Source organism: Ipomoea triloba, chromosome 9 (assembly GCF_003576645.1).
Source record: "Ipomoea triloba cultivar NCNSP0323 chromosome 9, ASM357664v1".
In the NCBI taxonomy this organism is placed as follows: domain Eukaryota; kingdom Viridiplantae; phylum Streptophyta; class Magnoliopsida; order Solanales; family Convolvulaceae; genus Ipomoea; species Ipomoea triloba.
Window position 1 is genome coordinate 2,973,637 of NC_044924.1, and position 26,100 is coordinate 2,999,736.

Below are 26,100 nucleotides of genomic sequence, written 5' to 3' on the forward strand. Positions count from 1 at the left end.
CTTGGAGAGCCGAGTCTAACATTTTATCAGCTTGAATAAAGTTACTTCTTCACTATTAATTATAGTTTTTTGGAATAGTGGTAAATGTTTAATCTAACAATTAGTATCAGAGCATGTCACGAGTTATCAGAGCTAGATTCTCATTGAAAACACATGCTTTGGTACCAATTGGCAAATGACTGGCGTTTAGGTTTATAGTTATTTGGATTTTTAGTCCTTATAGAGTTTTTTATGGCACCACTAGGAGATATATAGTAGGTGCGGGGTTGGAGTTAGCAAGTGCGCATAAGGTACTTAATTTTTTTTTTCTTCCTCCTCCCTCTGTTTCTGATTATAAAAAAAATTGAACAAAAACCTAAATTATTTGCCTTGTTTTAAGGAGTTTGAGGGTAGGTAGTAGGAGCATTATATTGGTAGTGGTCAGTGGAGTTATAATTCCACCGGAGTGTTAAATCATCCCTATTAAGAGCTAGATCAAAATTCTAACCAAAATGATCATGTTAACATATGGAGCAATATTATCTTTATCTTGGACTGTTAATGAATGATCATGTTAACACATGGAGCAATGTTATCCTTATCTAGAATTTTTAATGAATCGAACACAAATGAAAGGTTGCTCATGTTTGTTTGTTAAGATTTTTAGAGTGTTCGTGTTCGTTTATTAAGCTTTTTAAAAAATCATGTTCATGTTTGTTTGTTAAGTGTTCATTAACGTTCACGAGCACTAAATAGACATACACATGTACATGGTCATCATGATCATAGTTTGTTCGTAAACAAAAAATAATCTATGTTCACGAACAAGAACAATAACCAAACAACCTAACGATTATAAAAAATTAGGCTAAACTAAAGTATATCTTAAAAATAAAATAAAATAAAATAAAATAAATTGTACTTAACTAAACCTGTTCATGAACAATTTTAAACGAACACTAAACAAGTATTTCGTAAACATTATTAAACAAATACTAACGAATGCATTCACCAGTTCATAGCAAATGAGCATACAAATGTTTAGACTATGTTTGTTTATTAAATGAGTTCTAAAACTTTTTCATTTATGTTCGCTTACCTTAATAAACGAATGTTTACTGAACACGAATACGAATAGTTAATGAGAACTTTGTTCTCTAACACCTCTATCCTTATCACAAATGCTCAATTGTCTCTCTCAGTTGCGCATCCGGGTTCATTACTCCTTTATTCTAAGCCTATTTAGAATCAAATCCTCAATGCAAGCCCAATATTTCACAATGAGTAGATCAAACGACCCGTCGATAACTTGGACTTAAGAACCTCGATCGAACAAGGTCATCCTTAATGACTTGGCTTGGATAACTTTAGCATAACGGAATTATCTTATGACTAGATCGAATTTGAATTGGATAGCCTTAGTCCATCAAGGTCATTTCAGCCTTTTTTTGTGATGACAACCGAGTCGTCTTAGAACTATAACTTGGGCCGGATTACCTCAGCCCAACGAGATCGCGGATTTGAATTGAATGAGTTTAGCCCAACGAGGTTATCTCGATCCCCTAGATCCAACCTTACTATCTAGGGTTTATGGTACCAACATTGTTTACCAAAATGCAATGCAATATAAATGCCTAAACACCACCTCTAAAATTCTTCGTGCCTCCAAATAATAATAACAATAATAATATATATCTGTATTCTCCATTTGATCTGACTCATTTGGAGAGCAACACAAAGCGCTCTCTCGATTTTTTTTTGTCTGATTCATTACCAATGGCCAAGAGCAGGCATGGGAGACGAGAGTTGCACTCTTACACCATTAGAGGCATGTACACAATGAACAGAACTGTTAGAGGTATACACATTCTTATTTTTCTGTGCGCGCGTATATGTGCCCATTTTATGGATATGTGCATGCATTTATCATACCCCAAATAACTGGGAAATTAAATCGAGATGCGTTAGCTGTTGTGGCTTCACTCATGTTTTTGGTGATCGGCTTGTTGTATACGTTTCTGGGCTTCTCAGTGTCCAGATTTCTGCCTGGATTGCCATTTTGGTGTTTAAAAATTTGAACTTTATTGAGTTTTGGAGTGAAAAAGGGAAAAAGATTGTCACTTTCCATTTGATTGTTGCCAATTTTATTATATATCGGTGCATCTGTGTTTTTTGGGATTAATTGGTGCTTCTAGACACTTTAAAATGGACTAACCAAAAAACATGCAAAAGGACAACAAAGAAGCAATTAAATCCAAGATTTTTACATAAAAATGTGAAAAGGAACATCATGAGTTTTTTGAGTCAAGTCAAAAGATCTCGACTTTTTTGTTGTCGTATATGAAGCTTTTTTTGAGAGCTGATTTGAGTTTATAATGATGGATTTGTAGTATTTTAGATTGTTGTAGGAAATGAAAAGAGTTGTTGAAGAGAAAGCATGGCTTCCTAGGGAAATTATTTTTCCCATTAGTGAATAAAAATGGCTTCTTTTCAAGTATAACTCATCTATCAACTCATTCATATATATATATATATATATATATATATATATATATATATATATCTTCCCTAATCACCCCTCTTTGTCCTTTCCCAATATTCGCATGACCTGTTCTTGGGAGGGCCACAGCTATGCTGCTTGACCACAAGGTCTTTGCCAGTCTTCTTTTTCTTAAACACCAATTTTAAGAATTCTTGTTAGGACAAAGTAGTTATTGATAATCTCTTTGTCCTTTTGTGTTGCACCCCTTCTAAAATTAATTGTGTACTTTCAAACAACCAAAACATCACATATTTCATTATTTTCTAGTGGGCTTTGAAGTCTTTGGGGATAATTTAATTTCTTATGAATATATCAGTAATGAAATGAGTGCTTTTTGAGTTTAATTTGTGTTGAATGATGTGAAGCTGGGGACGCTGTGTTCATGCGGGCACCGGAGACGGAGAAAGACCCTTACGTGGCAATCATCCAGAAGATTGAGGCGGATAACCGCAACAACGTGAACGTTCATGTCCGGTGGTACTACCGGCCGGAGGAGACAAAGAGAGGGCGGCAAAGGTTTCATGGGATCAGAGAGTTAATGTTGTCGGACCACTATGATGTTCAAAGTGCGGAGACTATAGAAAGGAAAGTTACTGTCCACACCTTCAAGGACTACACTGAACTTAAATTTATCAGCCCAACTGATCTCTACTGGCGGTTTGAGTATAATGCCAAAACTGGAGCCTGCAAGCCCGGCCGTGTTGAAGTGTAAGAATCACACCATTTATGATCGAGTTTTTGTTGTGCATGTCTCATATATATTGCAGGATGGTATAGGTGTTGTACGGATAAACTAGGGAAATCTATTTGGTCTTCTTTACTTTCTATCATTATTTTGGATTATTGTTCTTTGCAGGTTTTGCAAGTGTAGGATGCCATATAATCCGGATCACTACTTTATGCTACAATGTGACAAGTGCAATGAATGGTATGCAAATTTGTCTTTCTTTCTGCATTTTCAATCATGGATTATAAAAGGGTTTCTTCTTAATTGTGTTTAATTTGCAGGTTTCATCCCAGATGTGTGGGCATGTCTAATGGAGAGGCGAATAAGCTGGACACTTATGTTTGCGAAAACTGTGAATCCGGTAAACGTGTCAGGAAACGTCCATCCCAGCGTTCTGCTAGCCAGGTATCATTCCTGCTGTTAGTTGTTCCTAAATGCATATTCTTGAGTTGTAGATTGCGGGCAAGACACAAGGTGGCGCCTGCAGACAGCTGCAATGTGAGAGTTACACTTAATATAGTTGACTCTTTGTGGGTACCAGATACTGGTTCCCCACTTAATGGGTTGCTGAGTCATGTGATTTACACGTCTTTTATCATGCTAGACTGAGAAGTGGGGCAAGGGAATCTTTGTCTTTTGTGGCAAAGTTTATGATTGTTCTTTGGATTATATTAAAGAAGTGTGGCATACATGTGATGTTGTTTCTGCAACTAAAGTGAGTCAGAGACCTTACTAATGGTGGTTTGCTGTAACACTGGCTGCAGGTTGGGCCGAAACGCCAGAAGACTTAATTAGGTTGCAGTTTGAAGAAGATGGAGGAGGGAGGGTGCATACTTCTGATTTGGTGGGATGGGTTAAGTTGCTGTGATGTACTAGTTTGAAGGAATTGAAATGCATGAGAACTTGTTAAGAATTCAAGTTATGTAATCGGCTGGTTAAGTCTAGTTTTTTTTTTTTTTTTTCTTTTAATTCGCATTTGCGGATAAGACTAATTCAACCGAGTTAGTTTCAGTTGAGCCCCGCTTGAAGACGTTTCTTTAGAAATGTCGAGGGAAGATATCTCAATACCTGTAAAACGTTTGTCTTAAACTGGGTTTAAACTATAGCTGATACACACCTCAATTATTCAAATAACAATTTAACTTTTGTTTAGTTTAGTATTAGTCTTTTTTTTTTTTTGAGTATACCCTTTTAGAAAGTCTATATCCATTACCTAGAGGTAAGTTCTATATGAAATTTACCTTGTGATTATAGCTAGTAATTAAAAGACTAAAAAAAATAAATCAAGCTAGGTTGTCTACAGCTGATGGATAGGTCAATAAACAACTCCCACCAAGAATGAAACTTAGAGATAATTAACGGTGAAAGTGGATTATAACTTGCTTTAAATTTTACTTTTTTAGTTCTAAATAGATAGAAGTAGTCACCATCTTTATACAACACTCTGAGATGCAGCATTGAAAAGCAAAATTTCAGCGCTATTACCTTCAAAAAGAGACCAAAACCTATGACATTCAAAAGTTGTATTCCAGTGAAACACAAAGGTCCAAACTGAACTGTCAGATGTACAATTCGAAAAACAGGAATATCCTCAAAAACAGAAGTGCAAGCACAAGCTTTTGCAACATTCCTGAAAAGAACTAAGCTAAAACAAATTTTTGTATATTGCAATGTACAAAAAAATCATAACATATATCACTTTGGAACTGTCCATCTAATTAGGAGGAGGTACTTCTGTGTTATTGCACATGCACTCATGACATCTTGGATATCTATATACACTCCTACCAACTGGCCGCGAAAACACACGCTTGTTTTGCCTCACCGCCTTTCTCACTCTCTTCTCGAACACCTTCCATTCGATGGTGTTGTTCTTAACGAAGATGTCAGCGAGCCTGCGCTTGTTTGGTCGTATGGTGGGCATTTTCCCTCTTCCATAGTATACTCGGTATCCTGATATCAACGACGAGAATTGACTTCCCGAGTCGGTCATAGCAAAGACGTCGGCAGCAGTGCAGACAATGAAGTCCAAGGCTGCTAGCTGCAACAAAAGTTCAGCTCATCATCACAAAGATAGTGTATAAGGACATTTAAGTTGAGTATACTGGCCAATGACCTTGTGGTCTAGTGGCACCCGATTGCATTCCCATATGGAAGGGGGTGGGTTCGAGCCTCAGTGGAAAGTAATTAGTAGTTATGAACAGATACTACTGTAACAGAGACAATAGTACTCCCGTCTATACCTGGGAAGAGAAATTTGCAAATGGCTCGATTTCAGTTGGGGAAAGCAAGGTTTCTTTTGTCACCAAGTAGGGGTACAAGGTAGTTAAGGCGGTTAGCCTCGACTTCCCTCCATAGATCTGTGCCCCAGCCAGGTATATGTGTGTGTGGCGATTGTAACCGAGGGCAGCAAGCATGAGTACTGTTTCTTCGGGCATTAATGGACACAAACCTTCAGACCTAAGAGCTGCCGGAGAAGGGAACCTGCAAAATACGTTCTCTAAAACAATCAAATCGAGACTAGAATATTTCTTTTCACAATAACGATGTTATGAATGACAGTTGGAATACAAGCAATCAAACACTTTGTGGGAATAAAGATTATGGTATAACTTACTTCTTCGACTTCTTCTCCTCCACCAATGCAGGGAAATGGATTCGACGATATGCTTCCAATTCGCGTCTTTCTTCTTCACCCCCGCCATATTCACACAAAGAATGGGCGACCATGTCAATTTCAAACCTCAAGTGTAATGCCAAATATCTTGGAGTTTTTGAGGCACGATTCCTTTGACCCCTCGTTGTTGATTTCGCGTACGGACCAACAAGGTGAGGATCCAACAGCCCCAAGCGTGTTACGTTTTGCCGCATCCTTTGAATAAGTAAAGCACCGGTTTCTTGTATTTTGGGAACAAATCTCAACGCATGAAAATTACATCTGCACCGAAGTCTCTAGATGAAGTCCAAAAATTAGGAAGCAAGGACCAAAGGTAATAATATAATGGAAATGAACCAAAACGAGACGGGCAAAATCCAAACAGAGGCCAAGGATTTACCTGTATCTGAAATGGCAATGGATCAGATGCCAGGCGATTCCCAAATCCAACAAAATGGATAACTCTATTTTGATTTAGGATGGGTCGAATATACTTCAAATAGAAACTTGGCTTTGCCTCTTTTGCAATATCTACATCCGACACCTACGATAATATTTCAGATACAAATAAAGCGACAAGTTTGAATATGTGATCTATAAGTGTATAAACTCTTAAAAATAACTACCCTAAGAACAATTTATACGATAACCTCACCAGACTGCCAATTGCCTCCAGATCCAACGACTGTAACTCCTCCGGGAGTTCCTTTACTATTCGAACATCAGGTTTCAAGTAGTTGATAAAGTGCTCCTCCTGATAGATATCGCCAAACTGGCTAAGAAATTATAGAATTTGGCTGTTACTTTTCTGGTTAAAGAATATATGCATCATGCCTCGGAAAAGAGAAACATTCTCAACAGTACAAGAACAATCAAAAAAGAAAACGTATGTGATGCGTGTATCGAAGTAGGAGAGTACATAACGAGAAATAACCAAACATTTTTCACCTGGCATCTCTCCAGACACTACTGTACAAAAATTTGGGAAGAACGAGTGTTGCGTTAAGTAACCTCGCAACAGCTACAGCATTGCAGATCTGTTACACAACAGATAAATACCTTAGTTGCGATAAAATGGACCGTGTAATACTCAGTATTCAATTATTGAAAGAAAATAGATTGCAGATACGATTTGCAAAGATAAAATAATTAAAAACAAAATATAGACAGAGACATAACTTACAGCTACTCTCTGCTGGTTTATCCCACCATTAGCAGTAACCATAATGTAGCCAGCATTTCCGTCTGGATTTTGTATTCAGTTTGTTTAAATAAGAAAAAACGTTAACTCATCACAATACCAAAAGTCCAAAACAATACACACGCATAAAGAGCAAGAGACGAGTGTGGGAGGAAGAGAGACCACTAGGTTCCCAGTCACGCTGCTCCGCACAAGGTTTCCATGTCGAAGCAATAGCATAGGGTTCTACCCATAGGTCTTTAAGCTCGGGTTGATTATTTAGCTGCAATGTACAATAATCCAATCGTAAAGCCTCAAAGAAAAATAAAAATTACATACACTGCTCTAACTTGTAAAACATGAAGAGAGTACCTCAGCTAAAGCGTGGGCAGCCTTAGCCAAAAGCCGTGCATAGATTGTTTTCTGCGGCCTTTTTCCTTTACCAAGCTTTATAAGCTCTTCCTACATTTGTTCAAAACAATAACTTAGTTACACGATTTGCATGCTCTTATGAAGCACACTACATACAATCAATGGATCCTCTCATGAAAGGTTAGATGTATAAAGAAGACAGTGTTTACTTTTAGAGTTTTGGTATACTAGAAGGCAGAGACGCAAAGTGCATTTTTGTAACTTACAGCAAATAATGTCACAGTTTAAGGATTTCAGCAAGAACCTTAAAGTACTTCATTAATCACCCTCACCATAAAAGTGAGGTTCAATACCCAAGTATATCCCCGCCTTCCATCATTATTCATTCATTCAGAAATATACTTGAAATTCAGAAAATGAAGTCAAATATCGTTTCAATAGATATAACAGGAACAGTACTACTTCTGTCTAACACAATCTATATCTAGATATACATTCGCATATAGATGTAATCAAAGACATGCCATAATTTGAAAAACACACATATACTACCCTTTCCAGAATCTAAGCCATTTTTCTCTATCTGTATGTCAATTTATGCATCTATACCTGTTATAAACAGATTGCTTCTATTTTTTCTTTTTTCTTTTTTCTTTTTTTCTTTTTTTTTAAAAAAAATTTATTTATTTAATTCTGTGGATACAGATTCTTGGTTTAATCATAATCAAGCTGTCAACACACAAACTAACATCCAACTCTCTAACTAAATAGATACGCAGAAATTCTTCTCGTTGCAGGATCTTCAATCATTTCAGGAAAAATGAGTAATATTGAATATGACTCCAATACAAAGTAACCAACCTTTTGCAAATTTAAACCAATATAACCAAGCTGTCAATGCACGAAACTAATATCCAACTCTCTGGCTAAATAGATATACAGCAATTCTTCTCATTCCAGGATTTTCAATCATTTCAGGAAAAATGAGTAATCTTGAATACATACAAAGTAATAAACTTTTTGCAGATTTAAATGAATATAACCATGCTGAACACACACCCAACTCTCTGGCTAAATAGATAATCAGCAATTCTTGTCATTGCAGGATTTTCAATCATTTATGGAAAAAAGAGTTATCTTGAATACAAATCCAATACACAGTAATAACCTTTTTGCAAATTTAAATGAATATGAAAAAAATAGCGTACCCGAATAGAAAAAGTAGATGAATTAGCTTTAAGGAACTTGAACTTGATCCCACGGGTCTGGGCCGACTCCTGGATCCGAGAAAGCATCCACCAATTCACAAGAACAAACGCCGCAAACAGCAAAACCAACCCCACCGACGCGCTCTGCAGGTACCATGCCGTCTTTCTCTTCTTCGTAATCCTCCTCAAGCCGTTGGGCAGCGAGGAAAACGAGTGACCGGCTGAGCGCGTGCGAGGCAATGACCCGAACGAGTTGCTGGACGATGGAGATCTCAGCTCGCTCAGCGAATCCGGGTCACCGTCGATTGGTGTACCAGTGTGGGTAATCTCTGGACCAGCAGAGTTGCTACGAAACATCTTTCTTCTAGTTTTCTTTAAAAAAACAAAACAAAACAAAACAAAAAATCTGGAAGATTAAGGTTGAAGATGGTGTAGGTGGAAATATGTTAAGGGGTTTCGGACAAGGCGAGAGAAAGATGGCGAGAGGGAAGAACCCAATCTAGAGATCACCCGGTAAACTCGGTTTCCAGAGGTGCCTTCCATTCGTTGAAACTTGCAGGTAAAGTTCCACTCAGCTCAAATTTTAGTAAAGGCTATTATATTTCGGAATATTTTTTACTTTATCCTCCTCAATTTGCATCTTCATTTCTTCAATTCTTTCTTGTTAATCTAGTTTAAAGCCCATGTGTCCGGGGACATTTTTAATGTTTATTTATTTATATAATAAAGTCAGACACAACGGACATTTGTGAAACGACGCATTAACATGATACGCAATTGGACATATAAATAATTAATACTCCGTATTTGTTCTTATCATGTTCAAGTCATTAATTAATTAACTAATTAAAAATTATTACAAATTATATCTTAATAGATCAACATGTTTAATTTTTTTTAAATATTCATAATTTTTTTTATCATCAAGAATTCAAATATAGGACCGTCTATCTGAAATGATAATTGAAATGTCATCTAACTATAGGGTAGTTGTCGGGTCAAAAGGTTTAATCCTTTTTTTTTTTTTAAATCAAAAGGTTTAATCTAATAATATTAATATTAGTTATTATTATTAAATACTATTTTATTATTTATAAATAATATGGTATGTTAAAAATTAAATGTATTTATTATTTTCGCATTGAAACGGCGTCGTTTTACGTTTCTCCTATACAAGTTGCGACTTGCGAAAGCTAGCAACTGCAGTGAAGGAGATGTCTGAACAGAGGCGGCTTTATTCAACAGCTGAAGTTAACATCAGTTTGTTAGGGCGGGAGATTCCGTGAGCTGAAAGATGAATAAGAAAGGTCTCGCGATTCTCATGCGAACCAAAGTGCGTCCTCTATCACCTGCTCCTGTAAGTCTTACACGGCAATCCGCATGTGTCTGATTTAACTGTGCAGTATCATGTATGTATTTTGGAGTCTATCTGTTCATATTTATGGAATTTTGCCTCATTTGTTGTGATTCGATGCTCAACAGAACAAAGTCCACAAAATGCAGCTCTCTCCGCAGGAAAGCAGCCAAAATTCTGCTCCGATTGCGTCCTTTGATTCCGAGAGGTCCCTGTTTGTTGTTGCAATTGTATTTGTGTTTTTGAGTTTGCATATTTATGTGTTATAAATTGGTAGATGAAAGGAAAATTGAGTTTCGAGGAATCAAAATCAATCACCAGGTTTAAACGCTTGCTAAGTTGATGCTAAATTAGTAAATTATGTGGTTTCAGGGAGTTTGCTCGGGTAAGGGAGTCGATGATCTCTGCAATGTTGATGAGCAAGACAGAAAGTTTAGATGCTGCTCTAGATGAATTTTCTGAGGTGGATTTTTATTGCATCACTAACTTCTTTTGCTCACTGTAAACTTGTTTGTCTGAAATCAGATGAGTATGGAGATATTGAGTGTCATTGTTATTGATGTAGGGCTATGTTTGCCTTTCCCATGTAAACCGTCAGAAATTGCTTCATACACTAGCACGAGATTATGATCTTAACCGAGCTCTAGTTCGTGAATTGATGAAACAATATCTTGATCTTCAGTTTCCCAGTGGTGAGTTCAGTAATTATATAGATGAGAGATTGTTGCTTTGCTTCTTTTGTGGTTTGGGTTTAGAACTATGGAGCCTTGGCAGATAAGGCTGAAGATAGTGGGCTCGAAGAGGAAGGGTCACTATCTGCTTTCTACAGAATAGAGCGGAATTTGAGGTATGGTCTCAAGCCAATGTATGAAATGCTCTTTGAGCGGCTAAATACACATCCTGGGGGATTGAAGTTCCTGTCTGATATGCGAGCTGACATTCTTTTGATTCTCAAGTAAGGTTATGCCACAACTTGAGTTATTCTGATCATTCCTTTATTTGTGCTAAATCATATTTTGATGTTAGCCCCAGTGAAATTCAGGAGAAACATAAAAAAAAGGTTTATCTTAGTGAACTGCAATGTACTCACGAAAAGTACAACTCCACAAGGTTTGTGATTACTGAAATTACTAATTTGCAGCAATGAAAATGTTGCATCCTTGAGAGCCCTAGACTCCTACTTGAAAGAGAAACTTGTTACATGGCTCAGCCCCGCAAATCTAGAACTCCATAATATTACATGGGATGATCCTGCTTCTTTGTTGGAGAAGATAGTTGCATATGAGGTCGTTTTCTTATCTGAACATTATGAGTATTCCTAGATGCTATACGGAAAATTACGATTTTTCATATCCACAGGCTGTGCATCCTATAAGCAATCTTATAGATCTGAAAAGGAGGCTGGGAGTAGGTCGTCGTTGCTTTGGATATTTTCATCCAGCAATACCTGGTTAGTTATACTTTTCTTACCAAGCATTAGAATGTTCTGTTTGATTTTCTTACCTGGTTAGACTTACTGCTGTAAGTATAATGATAGACCTTGTGCTGCAGTAAATCTAAGCAGGTCAGAAATGTACACTACAGTAAGTCTAATAATTGAGTTTCTTCAGGCGAACCTCTTATTTTTATTGAAGTTGCACTTATGAAAGATGTGGCTCAGAGAATACAGGTAGAAGTATGCCTTAGATGATTTATTTATTCAGCCCAAATATGCCTTTGATAACTATATAGGAATTGCAGGAGGTCTTATGGGATGATCCTCCGATACTTGAATGTGATGCCAGCTGTGCACTATTTTACTCTATTTCATCAACTCAGGTAGGCATTAATATTTTTTTTTCCTACAAAGAATTATTTTATATTTCAAAGAACACAGCCAAAAGTTTTGGAAAATTTCTTTGTTTGCAGTTGGAATATCGTAACACCATAGTTTCCTCTCTTCAATTCTGGAATGGTTTTCACTTGACAGAGTCAAGTCTTGAATAACTTAACCAAGAAACTTCACTTGAGTAACATAATGAAATTGGAGAAATGAAAATAAACCGGTTTTCATTTATTACACTATATTGCTCGTGGCATACATCTCAATTTGAATTCCTCAAAAATGAACATGCTCATCCTTATCTTCGTATAACTATTACTATTAGAGAAAGTTATTTTTTACTTTAAATTAGGGTTGACACTTGAATACTTTTTCTCATTATTATCTTATGTATACCTAATTCATAACACCCATGATCATCATTCTCCCTTGTCTGTCGCAGCCTGGTTTATCAGGAATCAACCTTGGGAAGTTTCTGATCAAACGTGTGATTGATGTGGTAAAGAAGGATATGCCAAACATCTCTGTAAGTTCTATTTTCATAGTTATGTCACCTTCTTGAGAACCACACAAGATAGTATTCCTTTGGTGCATGAGGGAAAATTAGGAACAAACTTCTTTTTCTGTTGTGCTACTGCCACAAAAACTACTGGTGTGTTCTATTGGCCTCCCACATGCTGGTTGTCTGAGTCAACTGTTGTGATATTCTTCTGCTGTTGATTTATAAATTTACTTGCAGACATTTGCAACACTTAGTCCTATCCCTGGTTACATGCAATGGCTTCTGTCTAAGTTGGCTTCTTCAGAGAGATCTGGTTCTGCTTTTAGAGAGAACTTACTTGAGCCAGATGAAGAAACAGCTATTTTAAATGCATCAGGGTAAGCAGTTGTCTATGCAAACTTCTTGCTTGAGAATGTAGAGTACTCATTTTTTTCTTTTAGATATGTCATAAAAAAGTATAGCTTGTGGATCCCTGAGAACATGGCCTGCATTAAAATATGTATGCTGTTGCTTGTATATTAGATACAATATATGGGGGACTGGAGGTTGGTTTATGCAGATTTGTCTTCTTCCTTGGTGATTTTTCTTTAGAAACCCTAAGAAGGCATCTACTTTATATCTGTGCTTGTCTTTCTCCTAAAATGATAAACGCATTCAAAACTTAGAGAGGTAGCTTCTGATAAACTGAAAATTCTTTGTTTGAAGTTCTATAAAGAGCTCGAACAATTTTAACAGGAAAAAAATGGTTGTAAATTGTAATCATTGGTTGTTATTACATCTTTAAAATAATCTTGTTATGATTATATTTTCACAGAGAATCCGGTACAGGAAGAAGTGGTATGGAAGTTATGCGGAATCTGTTGGCATCAAAGGACCATGAGTGGACTAATTCAGAAATGTTGATATCTGTGCTTAGAATCCCTCTAATGCGACTTTGTGCCAGGTACACTTAAGTAGATATGTTTTCTTTAACAGCTTTGTTCAAGTACTTTACTTCATTGACAGTATCTTAAATTTTTGCGCTGGGAAGTTTTGACTTCCTAACGATGCACTTCAGCTTTTACACAAATTCGTGTTGAAGCACTCTACCTTCACTGGAATATAACCTATAGAATTCATTAGTTGTGGTATCCCTGTATTCTAGATTTGATCTTCCTTGCAAAACTCTTAAAGTCAAGGAAAATGGAGATATTATTATATTCTAACTTCCATAAAATGTAGATATATTATTTTCTGACTTCCATGGATTTGGTTTTTGGCTTACAGGTACCTTCTAAACGAGAAGAAGAGAGGGAAAGCTCTAGACTCTGTTGCCAATTTCCACTTACAGAATGGAGCAGTATGATAAGTAGATATTATAGTTTGTAAATTCATTTCTTTTTATGACAAGTGATCGTGTGACAAGTGAATATGCCCAATGGCATGAAAGATGCAAAATAACACATGTTCTAATCTGTCAACATACAGCTACTTCTGCCTGATTTGAAATTTCTGTTAAATAACTCCCCTTACAGATGGTGGGAAGACTGAATTGGATGGCTGACAGATCAGTAAAGGGCCTTAATCAGAGTGGTGGAATAATGGTAAATTACATATACAGGTAAAACTTATATCCCTGTTAATTCTTCTGTAGTTAGAGGTGGAAATACAAGCCAACATTTTTTGGCATCCCCACCCTACCCCACTCACATTTTATTAATTAAACTGGGCATGGTTAAAAATTTTACCTTTTACATGGTGGGCATTTTAGTTATTCTTTGGGTTTATTGGGCACTCATATATTATAAACGTTATTGGGTTATTGGGAACCTGGTGGTAGACTGACAGAGATCCAGCAGCAAGCAGGCTGCAGGCAGTTTTCCAAGGGTCAGAATGTTTGATGGAGGATGTGGACATTGATAGCCAGATTCTTGTACCAATAGTTGTTAGAATTTGACTAAACTAATGTAGTTATATGGTTAAAATGAAATAATAAACTTAATTTTTAGAATAAAAGTGGGTGTGCCTACTGATACAAATTTCTAATTCTCATAATTTAGGCACTTAACATCTGGATATGACTTCGTGCACATTTTAGTTCATAAGATTGCTATTGCTGGATCTGCCTGAGCTACCAATACGAATTTCTACTTCTCTTTTATTTAAGCATTTAACATCCAGATATGTTTTCATGCGCTTTTATGTTCATAAAATTGCTGAAATTCACAGAACTTCATTAAACATTTTCAGACTGGAGAATATTGAAGAAAATGCCCAGTCATATATGAGTGGAGGCCATATCCAAGCATCCTCCGATGTCAGAAACTATGTTGGGGTAAGTTGTTGTGTTCATGTGCACTTTAATATTTGATTTTACCAGCTTCAACACCTTTTCTCCCTCTGATGTTTCTCAATCAATCACAGTATCGCACACCTCAACCCTACACATGTTGACATGCATTCATCTATATGTATACCTGTGCAATGACTCAAATGAGAAAACTTTTACCTGCATGCAGGTGAAGTGTGATCATGAAGGAGGAATGGGTTAGAACTATATGGCTATATTAGTATATTATGTAATCTTCATTCTCATTATACAGGTAAATATGTCCTTAATTTTGTCTGTAAATTTGAAAACTCTTAAATTTCTGTCCATTTCCAATCTCTCTTATTTGAGAAAGAGTTATGTTTTCTAACTGCATATATCCTTTTTGGAATTGTATTCCTCTTATTTGTTCTCGTAGTGCCAAATGCAATTACTTTTCCAGTCCACAACTAAAAGAAGTATCAAAGCTTCAAAGTCCATAGAACTCAAAAATGAATGTAAGATCCTATGGCCATCTTATTTATAGCAGTGTTGTATTGTTGTAACAGAAAAACATGTATCTTTCCTTCCTATCAGTAATTATATCACAGTAAAACACAAATACAGAGCCACATAACTTTCTGAATTCTGACTCACTTTCCTTGCTCCAAGCAGCTAGTTTCCAATACATAGTCCCTCATAAGTCTTGTATTATATTCATTCATCATCTGCTTATCATTCAAAGCTACAGGTAAATGAGAGGAGCAATAGCAGACATAGAGAAGAACAAAGGAGTAGGACTATTCATCACCTTAGAGGATAGGCTCGACAAGTGTTCCCATTCAAAATCATCCTTACAGTATGCTGATCGAACCTGTGACAATGTGCAGATTGATTAGTTCAAAAATGGTGAAATCCATAATCAAACATTGGGAAAGAGAAACTGAGAAAGGGAGATTGGGGAACAGGGTAAAAATACAGAGTGTACTGACCTCCATTATGCGTAAAGCTGCAAATGAAAGCAGGAAACATCAGACAATTTCCATAGGTTGTGAGTATATGTTCTCAAGAAGTTAGGTCTAGTTTTTGGTATTGAATGCATTAGAAGTTAGAACAGCTAGAAATTCACCAGCATACCTAATTTTTTGTGTCGTGGTGATTCTCGCATCAGCTTTTCACAGAACTTGTCCCCATCATTCAAAGAGTTTCTCTCCAGAAACTCCATCAGCTCCTGGTATGCCTCACGGTTGTACCTCTGCTCTTACAAAACTAATGTTAGGGATAGTATCCAAATTGTCTCTCCCTCTTCATTTCAGTAAGCTTCAAATTTGTTTCTCTCCCTCTTCATTTCAGTAAGCTTCAATTTTGATTTCATTTAGGTGGTCACAGCAACAATCTTGAAAGCTCTTTATAACTTTATTTATATGGGGGTGTCCACATGTTTCCACACAAATAAATGAGATTTTGAGGAATGTACTATTTTGTAGAGGGAAAGTTATACTTTTGGTCTCAAAGTTAGAGTAATAGTGGATTCAATCACCACTTTTAGTGTTAAGATATCAAATAAGTGATGTTTTTTGTTATGTTGTTTATGGATCTATCAAAATTCTTCATTACTCTTCAAAAATTTTAGTTGATTAGGTCTACTTAGTACTTAGTGGCTAGATACATAGATCATTGCTAATCATTACAGTGGATTTTTTGGGTCCTCTAGTTATACCCGAAGTACAGACTTTGTCCGAGTTATATGTATGACCATCTAGACTTTAACTGCTAAGTTATGCACGGAGTGACGATTTTAGTCCTTGAAGGACTAAATCAATCACTTTATTAAGTGACAAATTGGTGGTAGAATGTAGAAATAGTCTCCCGAGGGGTTTAAAAGATGATCAAATATATAACTAAGGGACTAAGTTTGTACTACGGGGTATAGGGTATAATTGAAGGACCAAAAATTATTAAGTTGTTGTATCGGACTATTGGAGTGTTATTTGGGTGAAAAAATAGTCCTATTTGGGTGAAAAAACAATTTACATAAGGTAAAATTTTATTATTAATTCTAGTGAACTAAGATTTCTGAAGAAATTATAGCATAAAAGAATCAACCATGCACATTATAGTATATAGTAGAGTGTAGGATAGAACTTAGAAGGAACCTGAAGCTGCGCGACCACGATTTTAACAGCAATGAAATTGAAGAAATCGTGAAGGTGATTTGCTGCTCTCTTTTCAGGTGATACTCCATATCCTGCACGGCAACAAGAATGCTTCCATTCCATCAAATTGTGTTATTCTGTAAACAAATTGTACGTGATGAGTAAGCAGTGATTACCGACCGGGGACATACATCTTGTGACACAGAGATCGTGTGGGCAGTGAAGTTCTGTGATTCCATGGCTTAAACGGTTGAGCTTGGGTTGCTGACGTGGAAAAAGATGGCCGGGAAAAGGGGAGGACAGTAGAGAAGTCCATTGGAAAAATATGTGTTTAATAAAACTGATAGCAGTGAGTAACAGAGATATGGAGTTAAGTCACAGGAAAATATCTCTAGTCTATTGCACAAATATCTTGGTGTGTTTCAACTTTCAACGTCAAGAAAAGGGGAAAAAGCGCTGGCAAAGAGCCGAAATGTGGATCCCACCGGTTGGTTTTTATAAACGTGCAACACCACACATTGTTCTTTCCAAATGTTATCAGTTATGGTACTAACTTATGTTTATTATTATGCTATATTTTGATTTACACTAAAAATTCTTCATATGAAATATATGAGCTTATATATAGGAAACAAACTTGACCCTTTGATACTCCAAAGGACACTTGACCCTACATAAATCCAGAAATATAATAACTGGGACAATGACCACATAAATATAATATATTCACATCCGATCACACCTAGTCAATCTCCTAATGAACTCTCTTTCATTCAAAAATAATTTTATAGAATTTACATAAATACACAATCAAAGAATATTATCTGATACGCTTCTAAATTAGGATGTATCATTCTCCGTCATGTTGGCTACTATACATCCTAGGATACAAAGGTGGCTTCCTATTCCATCCAACTTGGAAATAACACTTTGAGTTCTATTACATGGACTCTCAAACTCTATTCCTCATTTTTACTCTTTGACTGACAAAAAATAATAAGTTATCTTCATTCTGTGGGTCTCAATAAAGATGTCTACATCAACAATTTGTATGAGAGAGTAAACTGTGGGAGTCCAAGTAGTAATTTTCATAACGCTCCTTGTAAAAGCAGGATCTCATTATTAAGTATCAATCACAAAATTCTAGGTCTGGCATGAACACCAGTTCCCTGCTCTCCTTGCTCAGATTTTTCAGAACACACACAATATCATCATGTTGAGGATGAGAACTGTGGCCCATGAAAAAAGTTGTAATATTTCCCTGTAAATCGATAAAACTCCAGCCAGGAAGCTTTTTCAGGCCAAGAGATTTCATTTGGAGCCAGGCCTTACCAACACCCTCCCACTGGGTATTTGAAGCATAGCTATGAGCCAGTTGCACATATTTTCCAGCATCATCAGGTTCCAATACAGAAATCTCCTTTGCAATAACATCCCCAAGCTCTACAAGACCCTTCCCTCTACAAGAATCAAGTATTATACCCAACGCATCAACCATTGGCTCGGGGAACATTGTTGTGTAGAAGCCGTACGCTTCTTTGACCCTACCAGCTCGACAAAGGAGATCGACAATGCAAGCACAGTGTTCCAGTTCCGGCTCGATTTTGAAATCATTTCTCATAGACTCAAACAAGCTCATGCCTTGCTCAACAAGTCCATTATGACTGCATGCATAGAGAACAGTTAAAAAGACGACACTGTTTGGTATCGCCCCACTTTCAACAAGCTTTGAGTACAACTCCAGAGCAATCTTTCCTTCTCCATGACTACCATATCCGGCAATTATTGTGCTCCACGAAACCAGATCACGTTCCAACATCCTGTCGAAACACTTCCTTGCAGCGTTTAAGTCACCACACTTGCAGTACATATCTACCAAAGCGGTGTCAATCATGATACAAGGTCCAAGACAGCTCCGCATAACAAAGTTGTGGATCCACTTCCCCTGCTGGAAAGCTCCTGTGGAGGCACAAGCTTGAAGAAGAGAAACGATAGTTATCGAGTCAGGTTTTTGATGTGTTATTCTCATTTCATTAAACATATGCAAAGCCATTGATAAATGTCCGTTCTGAGCATGCCCTGCAACAATGGCATTCCACGACACCACGTCTTTTTTCTCTATCATATGGAAAATGGCGAGACTTTGCTTTAAATAGCCACACTTGGAATACATAGTAACAAGAGAATTTTGGGCAGGAGAGTCAATGACTATTCTTTGCCTCAGTATATAGCAGTGTATTGAGGTTCCCACTTTCAGTAAACCCAACTGTGAACAAGCTGCAAGTACACTGGCTAAGGTACTAGTAGATGGTGTAGTTCTCGAAACCAGCATCCAACGAAACACTTCCAATGCCTTGTTTGCATATTCATTCTGAACAAGACCCGAGATAACTGATGTCCACAAAACTGCATCCTTATTCTTCGCTTTCTCAAAAATATTAAACGCGCCCTCCAAGTTTCCACATTTAAGATACATGACAATAAGTGATGTTTCAAGATGTACATCAGATTCAAATCCCTCTGCTATGATCTGACCATGCACCAATCTTCCAATTTCAAAACTACCCTCTTTTGAAATAGCAGAAACCAATGACCCATATGTTTGAGAATCAGGATCTAGACCTTCAAACCTCATTCTATGCATAAGCCTCAATATTTCTTTCGTGTTCCCCTCCAACACATAACCTGAAATCAAAGAATTCCAAGAAACAATATCCTTTTCATGCATGGATTCAAACAAGTCCCTTGCACAGCCAACTCTTTCACATTTACTGTACAAGCTTAACATACAATTCATCAAAACTAAGTTAGATGTAAAGCCATATTTTAGAATACTAGAATGAAAGCATCTCACTTGGTTGCTCTCTGTTACCCCAGAAAGCAATGTCAAAACAGTAATTGCACAGGGCTTTATCCCATCCTGTTGCATAGAAGTATACAAGGAGAGCGCATTGCCAATATCGCCACTACGAGCATAACACCCAATAATCGCTGTCCACGGGACAATACTCCTCTCATGCATTTTATCGAACACGTTGTGAGCGTTTTGTGTGTGCCCAAATTTAGAATAGAAGCTTATCAAAGAAGAGGCAATGTAAGGATCAGAAATGTACCCGTTGACAAGCACGTGTTGGTGGACGGAAAGACCGAGACGGAAGAGGTTAAGGGAAGTGCAGGCTTTGAGGAGGCTGGGGTACGTAAAGTTGTCGGCGGGAATAGAGGCTTTTAGCATGGAGGCGTATGTGAGTAAGACTTGGTGGTGGGCGCCTTCGGAGGAGAGGCGGTTGATGGTTGCATTAACTGACCTGGTGGTGGTGGCGGCGCCAGCGCCGGCGGGCGTGGTAGATTGAAGTGATGACAGTGGAGGATGAAAGCGGTTAGGCGTGAGCTTGTTCATGGTGTCTTTCTGGTATCCTCACTCAATCTCTTCACATAATAAAGTTTAAGCCCGACCAATTTGTCTTTTTAGTTTGAGCCGATCAACTATAAATAATTTAACCTAATTTATCTCATTGTAATTCTTTATTAGCTAAAGCCGCTGGATACACACTATAGAATGGTGACTGCGAGTTTTCTCAAGACAATCCTAACCAAATTGATCAAGTTGTTAACTTGATAATTACAATGTTTTAAATTCCCTAACTCCGAACAACAATCCACCATATAAACAAACATAAAGTCTCAGAGAATTATGATTAAAAAGTTAATATCATCATTCCAGCTATGGTTATAGACTCCGGGCTTGGCCAGAGAGCTATAGATGAAGGTAAATCATTACATAAATGGAGCTCTCAATCAGTTCTTAGGTGCAGCAAAGAAGCTAAGGAAATCTTCATATATCTATGAATCCTGTCAAGACAGCTCTGATAACGAATTTTCATTATTGGCGATGAATTTGATTCTTCGAGTCATCGAGTGTCTGGTAGTATCATTGCTTCTTTGGATACTCCCTAGCTCCAAATATTGTAGATCCAACTCTGACATTTGTACTGCCCATTTCAATCTGCAGCAACCAGTGAATGTGAGTTAAGTTTAAGTGGGAAGAGAGGAAAGGATTCCCGATTCCTATAGAGCTCTATTTGTGCCATAAACATGTTTTCATGGTTCCAATGAATCAATGAAGTTGGAATCATTTATACTAAAATCTACTTCAAACTATCAAAGGGATTAACATAGTTAAGACAATGAGGAAAGTTTACTCACTGCAAGTTCAAAGTCACCTGACATGCCCATTGACAGCTCACACTGCTCTTCAGCTATTCCAAGTGCCTTGCATACCTCACTTCTACAGTTTGCTAATGTCTAAACGCAACAGATTCAATTGTATCACGCCATTTTTGTCGAGAAGAAAATGGATGCCAAGAACAATGTATTACTCCGTATATAACTACCTTAAAATTCTCAGGGGTCGAAGTATAGTCAGGCATTCCTATTGTCATCAGGCCACTGAATTCAAGATTCGGGCAGCTTGAACTAATGTGTTTGACAAGGTCCACACACGCAGAAGGCTCAACACCAGATTTAGCTGCGAAAGTTAGAAACTTGGGGTCGTTATATTTCTGTTCTTATAATGTAAGAAAAATACTTTACAAAAGAAGCATGCAATCCTACAAGTCAAAGACCTACTCCAATTTACTCACTTTCTTCTCCACTTGTATTCACTTGAACGAAAACCTTCAATGGTTTCCTTCCAATGTTTCCAACCACTCGATTAAGCTGATTTGCAATCTGCAGGATGCAAAGTAACAAAGTGAGCTGATTCGGTGCATCAGAGGTAGTAAAGGCAATGCCATAAAGAAAATATTATGATAGACTATGCACATTAATACTACAGTATAGAAGGGTATTTCATCTGCACACACTGTCCAATATAGGTTCTATTGAAACTCGATAATAAATTTCTGCATATTCAATTTGTTGCAGCGTTTTTTAGGTCTTTTTTAAGAGGAATCGAGGACTAAAAATAAGCATTTTACCTTCTCATCATCAACAGTCTCCACCATTGCAAGATTTGGCACACCAGCTGAAATTATAACCGATATAGAGTAGTTAGAGATCAATATTCACAGATATGTCAGTGCCCCTCTAATACCCTACACAGGCTGTGGCTCACGAAATAAATCTAAAGCCCAATTGGACATCAAAGTGATAGTGATATATTGCCTACTATATACTACAAAGTTTTAGAAGCTTTGATCTTCTCTGCTTGCTACACTGAAAAATCCTCAGTTAATAGGGATGATCATGAGAGTATGAATTTAAAAACTGCATACAGAAAGCATCCTAACTTGATAAAAAATGTGCCAGTTACACTGAAAAATTGTATAGGTTTGTATTATAAAAAACTGCATAAAGCAAACTATCTTGACTTGAATCGAAATGCATTTTCTATAACCTCCCCCAATTACCAACAAAAGCAATTCATCAGCTCGTTTTACTTTATTGCTCTGCAAATCGATTAGGTATGCGGAAGGAACATACTCAGAAGCGGCTTTACTTTATTGCTCTGCAAATTGCCGATGAAATGCCACTCTATATCCTCCGGAAGCTGTAATTCACAATCACTCCATCAAATAAGACAACAATCCAATGGGATAAACAACGGATTCGCAGAAAATTTCACGAAGAAAGGCGTCAAAGTTCGGGGAGAGAGGACCGACCTGTGGAGCTTTGTCGACGAGCTCTTGGACATAATTTTCGCCGAAACAGCGATGGCCGGAGTCGTAAACTTGGCGGATAAGGGATGCTGGCTTGGTCTTGCTCACGGCGACCACCCGAATCCGATCGGACTGGCGGACGCAGCGTTCGGCGGCCTGCTGCACCCGCTGCAGAACCGATCGCAGCGCCGTCGATGCCACGCCGTCTATGGCGGAAGAGGCCATTCCTGATGCTGACGGCTGTGGTGAATCTTCCTTCCCTTCTTTCTCGATCTTTCCTGTTACTGTTGCTGCTGATTCTTCTTGGTTGTTCATTTTCGTTAAATTTATTCTAAAGTTATATACCATATGTTATAGCATAACACCTTCCATCGATCTCTCTTCAAAACTATTGTAACCTCACATTAAGAAGTAAGGAAACTAATTGAATGGATAATAGTTTAATTTGTTTACCCCTAAAAATATCATGCGTTACCAAAGGCAAGTTGTACTTACGAAAGGAATAATGCATAATTGTTGTGTTAGTTAATTTTATGAGTATTGGAATAGCACAAATTTAACTGTGGATCGCGGTACACCAAGTATTGTGGTCCAAGTGACAAAACGACGTTGTTTTGATTAATGAAAACAGACGGATGAAGCAGGCTCAACACAACTGCAGTATCAGTTCAACACAACTGCCGTATCAATTAAACACAACTACAGTTCTAAATAGATGAAACGGTCCCCGTTCTGCGCAATTACAATTCCCTTTCAAAATATAGGTAGTTCAATTACTTTCTATAAAAATCCAAATATTTTGACGTATGTGTATATTGTAAGAGTCAATAGTATTTAAAAAAAAATACTTTCAGCCACGACTGACTTGGCTAATATTCCAAATTATTTAACTTCATTAACTCTAATATTTTTGGTCTCCTTCAGTCTCTAAGGCGGCAAATATGATCGTTCTGTACATGCACTTTTCCTCCAAACTCCATTGACATTGAAGCGCAAGAGTTTAACAAACAACTTTAATTTTCAGGTCAAACCGTTATAAAGTATAATAATATAACACACATTGAAGTCAAACACTGAAAAGTGATCAAATTCAACCCACTGGAGCATCTAAAACAGCAAAACCCAATCACCCAAAGCTCGTGCAATCACGTCTATTCTATATACTACTAGTAAGTAACATAACATACACCTCCAAAATATATTAATTCCAAAATAAAAAGAGTCACTCCCAGAACAATAGCGTCGTGCTCACCATCTTGTCATTCCCCTCTATATTAACTATTCATTCCTTTTAATTATCTAAAACCAAATCTACTTTTCTTTCTCAATTTATCTCCTACCCATGGCGGCTGCCGCCGTAGCCTCCGTTCTAATCATCATCGTGGCTTTCGTCCCGGCCGGCGCCGGCGCCGGCGACAAGGCAACCTCCATGAACGTCATAGACTCCTGCTGGCGCACCAAGCCGAACTGGGCCTCCAACCGCCGCGCATTGGCCGATTGCGCCGTCGGGTTCGGGAAAAACGCCGCCGGCGGGAAGAACGGCGACATGTATATGGTCACCGACCCGTCGGATAACCCGGGGAACCCGAAGCGGGGCACGCTTAGGTACGGCGCTATTCAAACGGCGCCGTTGTGGATTACGTTTGCGAGGGATATGGTGATTACGCTGAAGAATGAGCTTATGGTGAATAGCTATAAGACCATTGATGGGAGAGGGGCGAAAGTGGAGATTGCTAATGGGCCTTGCATTACGATTCAAGGGGTGACCAATATAATCATACATGGAATTAGTATGCACGATTGTAAGCCCGGGAATTCCGGCACGGTGAGGGATACTCCCACGCATGCCGGCCGCCGTCGCGGCTCCGACGGCGACGCCATTTCCATCTTTAGTGCCTCCAACATTTGGATTGATCATTGCTACCTCGCACGTGCCGCCGACGGCCTCATTGACGTCATTCATGGCTCCACCGCCATCACCATTTCTAACAACTATTTCACTCAACACGACAAAGTAAGGTTTCCATTTTTTCCAATCATTTTCTTTTCCAAATGTATCTAATTTCTTGCCACAAAGACTAAATCCTCCTCTTAAGGACCCCACACTCCAACCAACTAGATAGTAAATTATGGTGACTCAACTGTCTCTTAAGCTGGAGGACCAACCCTTATATATAACACTTACAATGGGACTACTTGATCATGATCTTACATTGTTACATTAGTTACCTAGTAAATAACTCTCTAAACTGGCATGGATTGGCAGGTTATGTTGTTTGGGCATAACGATAACAACGTAGAAGACAAAGCTATGAAAGTTACAGTGGCGTTCAATCATTTTGGCCCTGGTTTAATTGAAAGAATGCCTAGGTATATGGCATAATAACTTCATCTTAATAATGAAGGTTTTTTTCTTTTTTTAAACATTGTTATATATATATATATATATATGTAAGAGATGTTTTACGTTGTTTATAATAGCTGATATAAATAGGATTGATACAATTAGTTATAGTGTATATAGTCATATATAGTTATTTGATATATATGTGTGTGTGTTTGTGTGGATGTATACAGGGTGAGACTAGGTTATGCTCATGTTGCTAACAATAGATACACTGGATGGTTGATGTATGCAATTGGTGGGAGTGCAAACCCTACCATTTTCAGTGAAGGGAACTACTTTATGGCACCGAATAGACCCGATTCGAAGCAAGTAAGTATTGTATGTTTAAAGTAATTTTGGGTCCAATTTTCATTCTTTTTTATTTATGAAAAAATTCGGGATTATTATTCTAAATTGTGAGTATAGCATGCGAGATAATATTAGTGGCAAATGATCACGAAAAGGTAAATCAATATGTGTTATCCATAGCTGCTTGGTTTAACCTGGGGTATAGTTAAGTAGCAAGGGACTCATCCATCATCCTTGACCAAAGGTCAAGGCCGGTTCAATTTTTTGCATTGAGTATGGAGCAGTCTTAAATCTCCAGGACAGTTGTCTCACCTAAAGAGGTGCCAACAATTCAGCCATGAGATTAGTCACTGTGTTCGAAATATGTTGTATATTAATGAAATGCAAATGTTGATAAGAAGTATATTAATAGGTTACAAAGAGGGAGGTAAAGAAAGGGTGGTCGAACTGGAAATGGAGGTCGTCCAAGGATAAATTTCTAAATGGGGCATACTTCATACCTTCCGGATATGGAAGCTGCGCGCCGTACTACACCAAATCTCAGTCGTTTCCGGTGGCGGACGGGTCTAGGGTTCCGGCGCTCACGGCGGACGCAGGCCCGCTCAGATGCTCCTCCTACTCCTCCAAATGTTGAAAATTTGTGACGTCAATACTACTACGTACCCCTACGTACGTATTTTGTGTGTTTTTAATTAATTAATTTGTCCCACACCACACCATGTACCATTCATGCATGAAAAATCTTTAATTTATTAAAATATTGAGCAATGAGTGGAGTTTGACACCACTTCTTTTTGAAAGGTGATTGAGCTACGCATGCACTAATCATACTTGTCTTAAACTTTAGGGTTTTAAAGCTTTCTCAATCTCCTTCATTCGTAACAATGTTGGATACTAAAAATAGTAAGAGATCAGATGTAACTTATTATGTAATTTGAAGAGATAAAAAAATTGACGGGCATA

The 26,100-nt window shown here is 37.7% G+C and overlaps 7 protein-coding genes across 17 annotated transcripts; 3 read left to right on the plus strand and 4 right to left on the minus strand.

Moving 5' to 3' along the window:
- The first annotated feature begins 1,722 nt into the window (after positions 1-1,722).
- Positions 1,723-4,343, plus strand: LOC116030948 (chromatin remodeling protein EBS-like). The gene is made up of 5 exons (XM_031273334.1): positions 1,723-1,837; positions 2,887-3,229; positions 3,378-3,449; positions 3,530-3,653; positions 4,013-4,343. Exons 1-5 carry the CDS (start codon positions 1,756-1,758, stop codon positions 4,037-4,039), a joined length of 648 nt encoding a protein of 215 aa, XP_031129194.1. The 5' UTR covers positions 1,723-1,755; the 3' UTR covers positions 4,040-4,343.
- A 400-nt stretch (positions 4,344-4,743) lies between these two features.
- LOC116028760 (O-fucosyltransferase 15-like) lies at positions 4,744-9,051 on the minus strand. Its single transcript, XM_031270576.1, has 10 exons — positions 8,665-9,051; positions 7,457-7,546; positions 7,268-7,367; positions 7,088-7,149; positions 6,853-6,941; positions 6,560-6,680; positions 6,305-6,448; positions 5,866-6,200; positions 5,492-5,732; positions 4,744-5,289 (listed from the first exon to the last, which is right to left on the minus strand). Exons 1-10 carry the CDS (start codon positions 9,019-9,021, stop codon positions 4,963-4,965), a joined length of 1,866 nt encoding a protein of 621 aa, XP_031126436.1. The 5' UTR covers positions 9,022-9,051; the 3' UTR covers positions 4,744-4,962.
- Positions 9,052-9,083: 32 nt separating this feature from the next.
- Positions 9,084-17,410, plus strand: LOC116028761 (malonyl-CoA decarboxylase, mitochondrial). Of its 9 annotated transcripts, XR_004100207.1 has the most exons (19): positions 9,862-10,021; positions 10,147-10,226; positions 10,391-10,481; positions 10,584-10,710; positions 10,793-10,973; positions 11,160-11,304; positions 11,378-11,468; positions 11,629-11,687; positions 11,759-11,836; positions 12,283-12,366; positions 12,580-12,719; positions 13,157-13,285; positions 13,609-13,681; positions 13,857-13,942; positions 14,572-14,656; positions 14,841-14,924; positions 15,069-15,147; positions 15,381-15,680; positions 16,863-17,410. XR_004100207.1 is itself a non-coding variant. In XM_031270578.1 (17 exons), the coding sequence occupies exons 2-17, from the start codon at positions 9,959-9,961 to the stop codon at positions 14,871-14,873; spliced, it is 1,545 nt and encodes a 514-aa protein (XP_031126438.1). In that variant the 5' UTR covers positions 9,084-9,223; positions 9,926-9,958; the 3' UTR covers positions 14,874-15,027. The 9 variants fall into 9 exon arrangements, 3 of the variants coding, with proteins under 3 accessions (XP_031126438.1, XP_031126439.1, XP_031126437.1); XR_004100204.1 differs by having other exon boundaries at positions 15,069-15,680; XR_004100205.1 differs by having other exon boundaries at positions 15,069-15,677.
- LOC116028762 (chaperonin-like RBCX protein 1, chloroplastic) lies at positions 15,136-17,131 on the minus strand. Its single transcript, XM_031270581.1, has 6 exons — positions 16,966-17,131; positions 16,786-16,877; positions 15,767-15,884; positions 15,622-15,638; positions 15,441-15,503; positions 15,136-15,357 (listed from the first exon to the last, which is right to left on the minus strand). The coding sequence occupies exons 1-6, from the start codon at positions 17,099-17,101 to the stop codon at positions 15,283-15,285; spliced, it is 501 nt and encodes a 166-aa protein (XP_031126441.1). The 5' UTR covers positions 17,102-17,131; the 3' UTR covers positions 15,136-15,282.
- Positions 17,411-17,533: 123 nt separating the features above from the next.
- Positions 17,534-20,197, minus strand: LOC116028875 (pentatricopeptide repeat-containing protein At4g04370). Of its 2 annotated transcripts, XM_031270718.1 has the most exons (2): positions 19,899-20,197; positions 17,534-19,793 (listed from the first exon to the last, which is right to left on the minus strand). In XM_031270718.1, exons 1-2 carry the CDS (start codon positions 20,180-20,182, stop codon positions 17,915-17,917), a joined length of 2,163 nt encoding a protein of 720 aa, XP_031126578.1. In that variant the 5' UTR covers positions 20,183-20,197; the 3' UTR covers positions 17,534-17,914. The 2 variants fall into 2 exon arrangements, with proteins under 2 accessions (XP_031126578.1, XP_031126577.1); XM_031270717.1 differs by having other exon boundaries at positions 17,534-20,197.
- A 250-nt stretch (positions 20,198-20,447) lies between these two features.
- LOC116028640 (pyridoxal phosphate homeostasis protein-like) lies at positions 20,448-22,842 on the minus strand. 2 transcript variants are annotated; one of them, XM_031270417.1, is made up of 7 exons: positions 22,446-22,842; positions 22,267-22,333; positions 21,762-21,808; positions 21,426-21,513; positions 21,177-21,310; positions 21,006-21,087; positions 20,448-20,788 (listed from the first exon to the last, which is right to left on the minus strand). In XM_031270417.1, exons 1-7 carry the CDS (start codon positions 22,788-22,790, stop codon positions 20,784-20,786), a joined length of 768 nt encoding a protein of 255 aa, XP_031126277.1. In that variant the 5' UTR covers positions 22,791-22,842; the 3' UTR covers positions 20,448-20,783. The 2 variants fall into 2 exon arrangements, with proteins under 2 accessions (XP_031126277.1, XP_031126276.1); XM_031270416.1 differs by having other exon boundaries at positions 20,989-21,087; positions 22,446-22,839.
- A 1,029-nt stretch (positions 22,843-23,871) lies between these two features.
- LOC116030860 (probable pectate lyase 16) lies at positions 23,872-25,772 on the plus strand. Its single transcript, XM_031273212.1, has 4 exons — positions 23,872-24,456; positions 24,709-24,812; positions 25,020-25,158; positions 25,550-25,772. Exons 1-4 carry the CDS (start codon positions 23,872-23,874, stop codon positions 25,769-25,771), a joined length of 1,050 nt encoding a protein of 349 aa, XP_031129072.1. The 3' UTR covers position 25,772.
- Positions 25,773-26,100: the final 328 nt, after the last annotated feature.

Coding starts and splice junctions, on each gene's coding strand:
- LOC116030948 (XM_031273334.1), top strand. CDS start 1,756: ATGGCCAAGAGCAGGCATGGGAGACGAGAGTTGCACTCTTACACCATT. Junction 1,838..2,886: donor AATGAACAGAACTGTTAGAG/GTATACACATTC, acceptor AATGATGTGAAG/CTGGGGACGCTGTGTTCATG. Junction 3,230..3,377: donor AAGCCCGGCCGTGTTGAAGT/GTAAGAATCACA, acceptor TGTTCTTTGCAG/GTTTTGCAAGTGTAGGATGC.
- LOC116028760 (XM_031270576.1), bottom strand. CDS start 9,021: ATGTTTCGTAGCAACTCTGCTGGTCCAGAGATTACCCACACTGGTACA. Junction 7,368..7,456: donor CTGCCCACGCTTTAGCTGAG/GTACTCTCTTCA, acceptor TGTACATTGCAG/CTAAATAATCAACCCGAGCT. Junction 6,942..7,087: donor TAAACCAGCAGAGAGTAGCT/GTAAGTTATGTC, acceptor GTTGTGTAACAG/ATCTGCAATGCTGTAGCTGT.
- LOC116028761 (XM_031270578.1), top strand. CDS start 9,959: ATGAATAAGAAAGGTCTCGCGATTCTCATGCGAACCAAAGTGCGTCCT. Junction 10,711..10,792: donor TGATCTTCAGTTTCCCAGTG/GTGAGTTCAGTA, acceptor GAGCCTTGGCAG/ATAAGGCTGAAGATAGTGGG. Junction 13,943..14,571: donor ATGGTAAATTACATATACAG/GTAAAACTTATA, acceptor AAACATTTTCAG/ACTGGAGAATATTGAAGAAA.
- LOC116028762 (XM_031270581.1), bottom strand. CDS start 17,101: ATGGACTTCTCTACTGTCCTCCCCTTTTCCCGGCCATCTTTTTCCACG. Junction 16,878..16,965: donor TCACAAGATGTATGTCCCCG/GTCGGTAATCAC, acceptor GTTGCCGTGCAG/GATATGGAGTATCACCTGAA. Junction 15,885..16,785: donor TCGTGGTCGCGCAGCTTCAG/GTTCCTTCTAAG, acceptor TTGTAAGAGCAG/AGGTACAACCGTGAGGCATA.
- LOC116028875 (XM_031270717.1), bottom strand. CDS start 20,182: ATGAACAAGCTCACGCCTAACCGCTTTCATCCTCCACTGTCATCACTT.
- LOC116028640 (XM_031270416.1), bottom strand. CDS start 22,790: ATGGTATATAACTTTAGAATAAATTTAACGAAAATGAACAACCAAGAA. Junction 22,334..22,445: donor TCGTCGACAAAGCTCCACAG/GTCGGTCCTCTC, acceptor TGTGAATTACAG/CTTCCGGAGGATATAGAGTG. Junction 21,809..22,266: donor TAAAGTAAAGCCGCTTCTGA/GTATGTTCCTTC, acceptor TTATAATTTCAG/CTGGTGTGCCAAATCTTGCA.
- LOC116030860 (XM_031273212.1), top strand. CDS start 23,872: ATGAACGTCATAGACTCCTGCTGGCGCACCAAGCCGAACTGGGCCTCC. Junction 24,813..25,019: donor TTAATTGAAAGAATGCCTAG/GTATATGGCATA, acceptor GGATGTATACAG/GGTGAGACTAGGTTATGCTC. Junction 25,159..25,549: donor ATAGACCCGATTCGAAGCAA/GTAAGTATTGTA, acceptor GTATATTAATAG/GTTACAAAGAGGGAGGTAAA.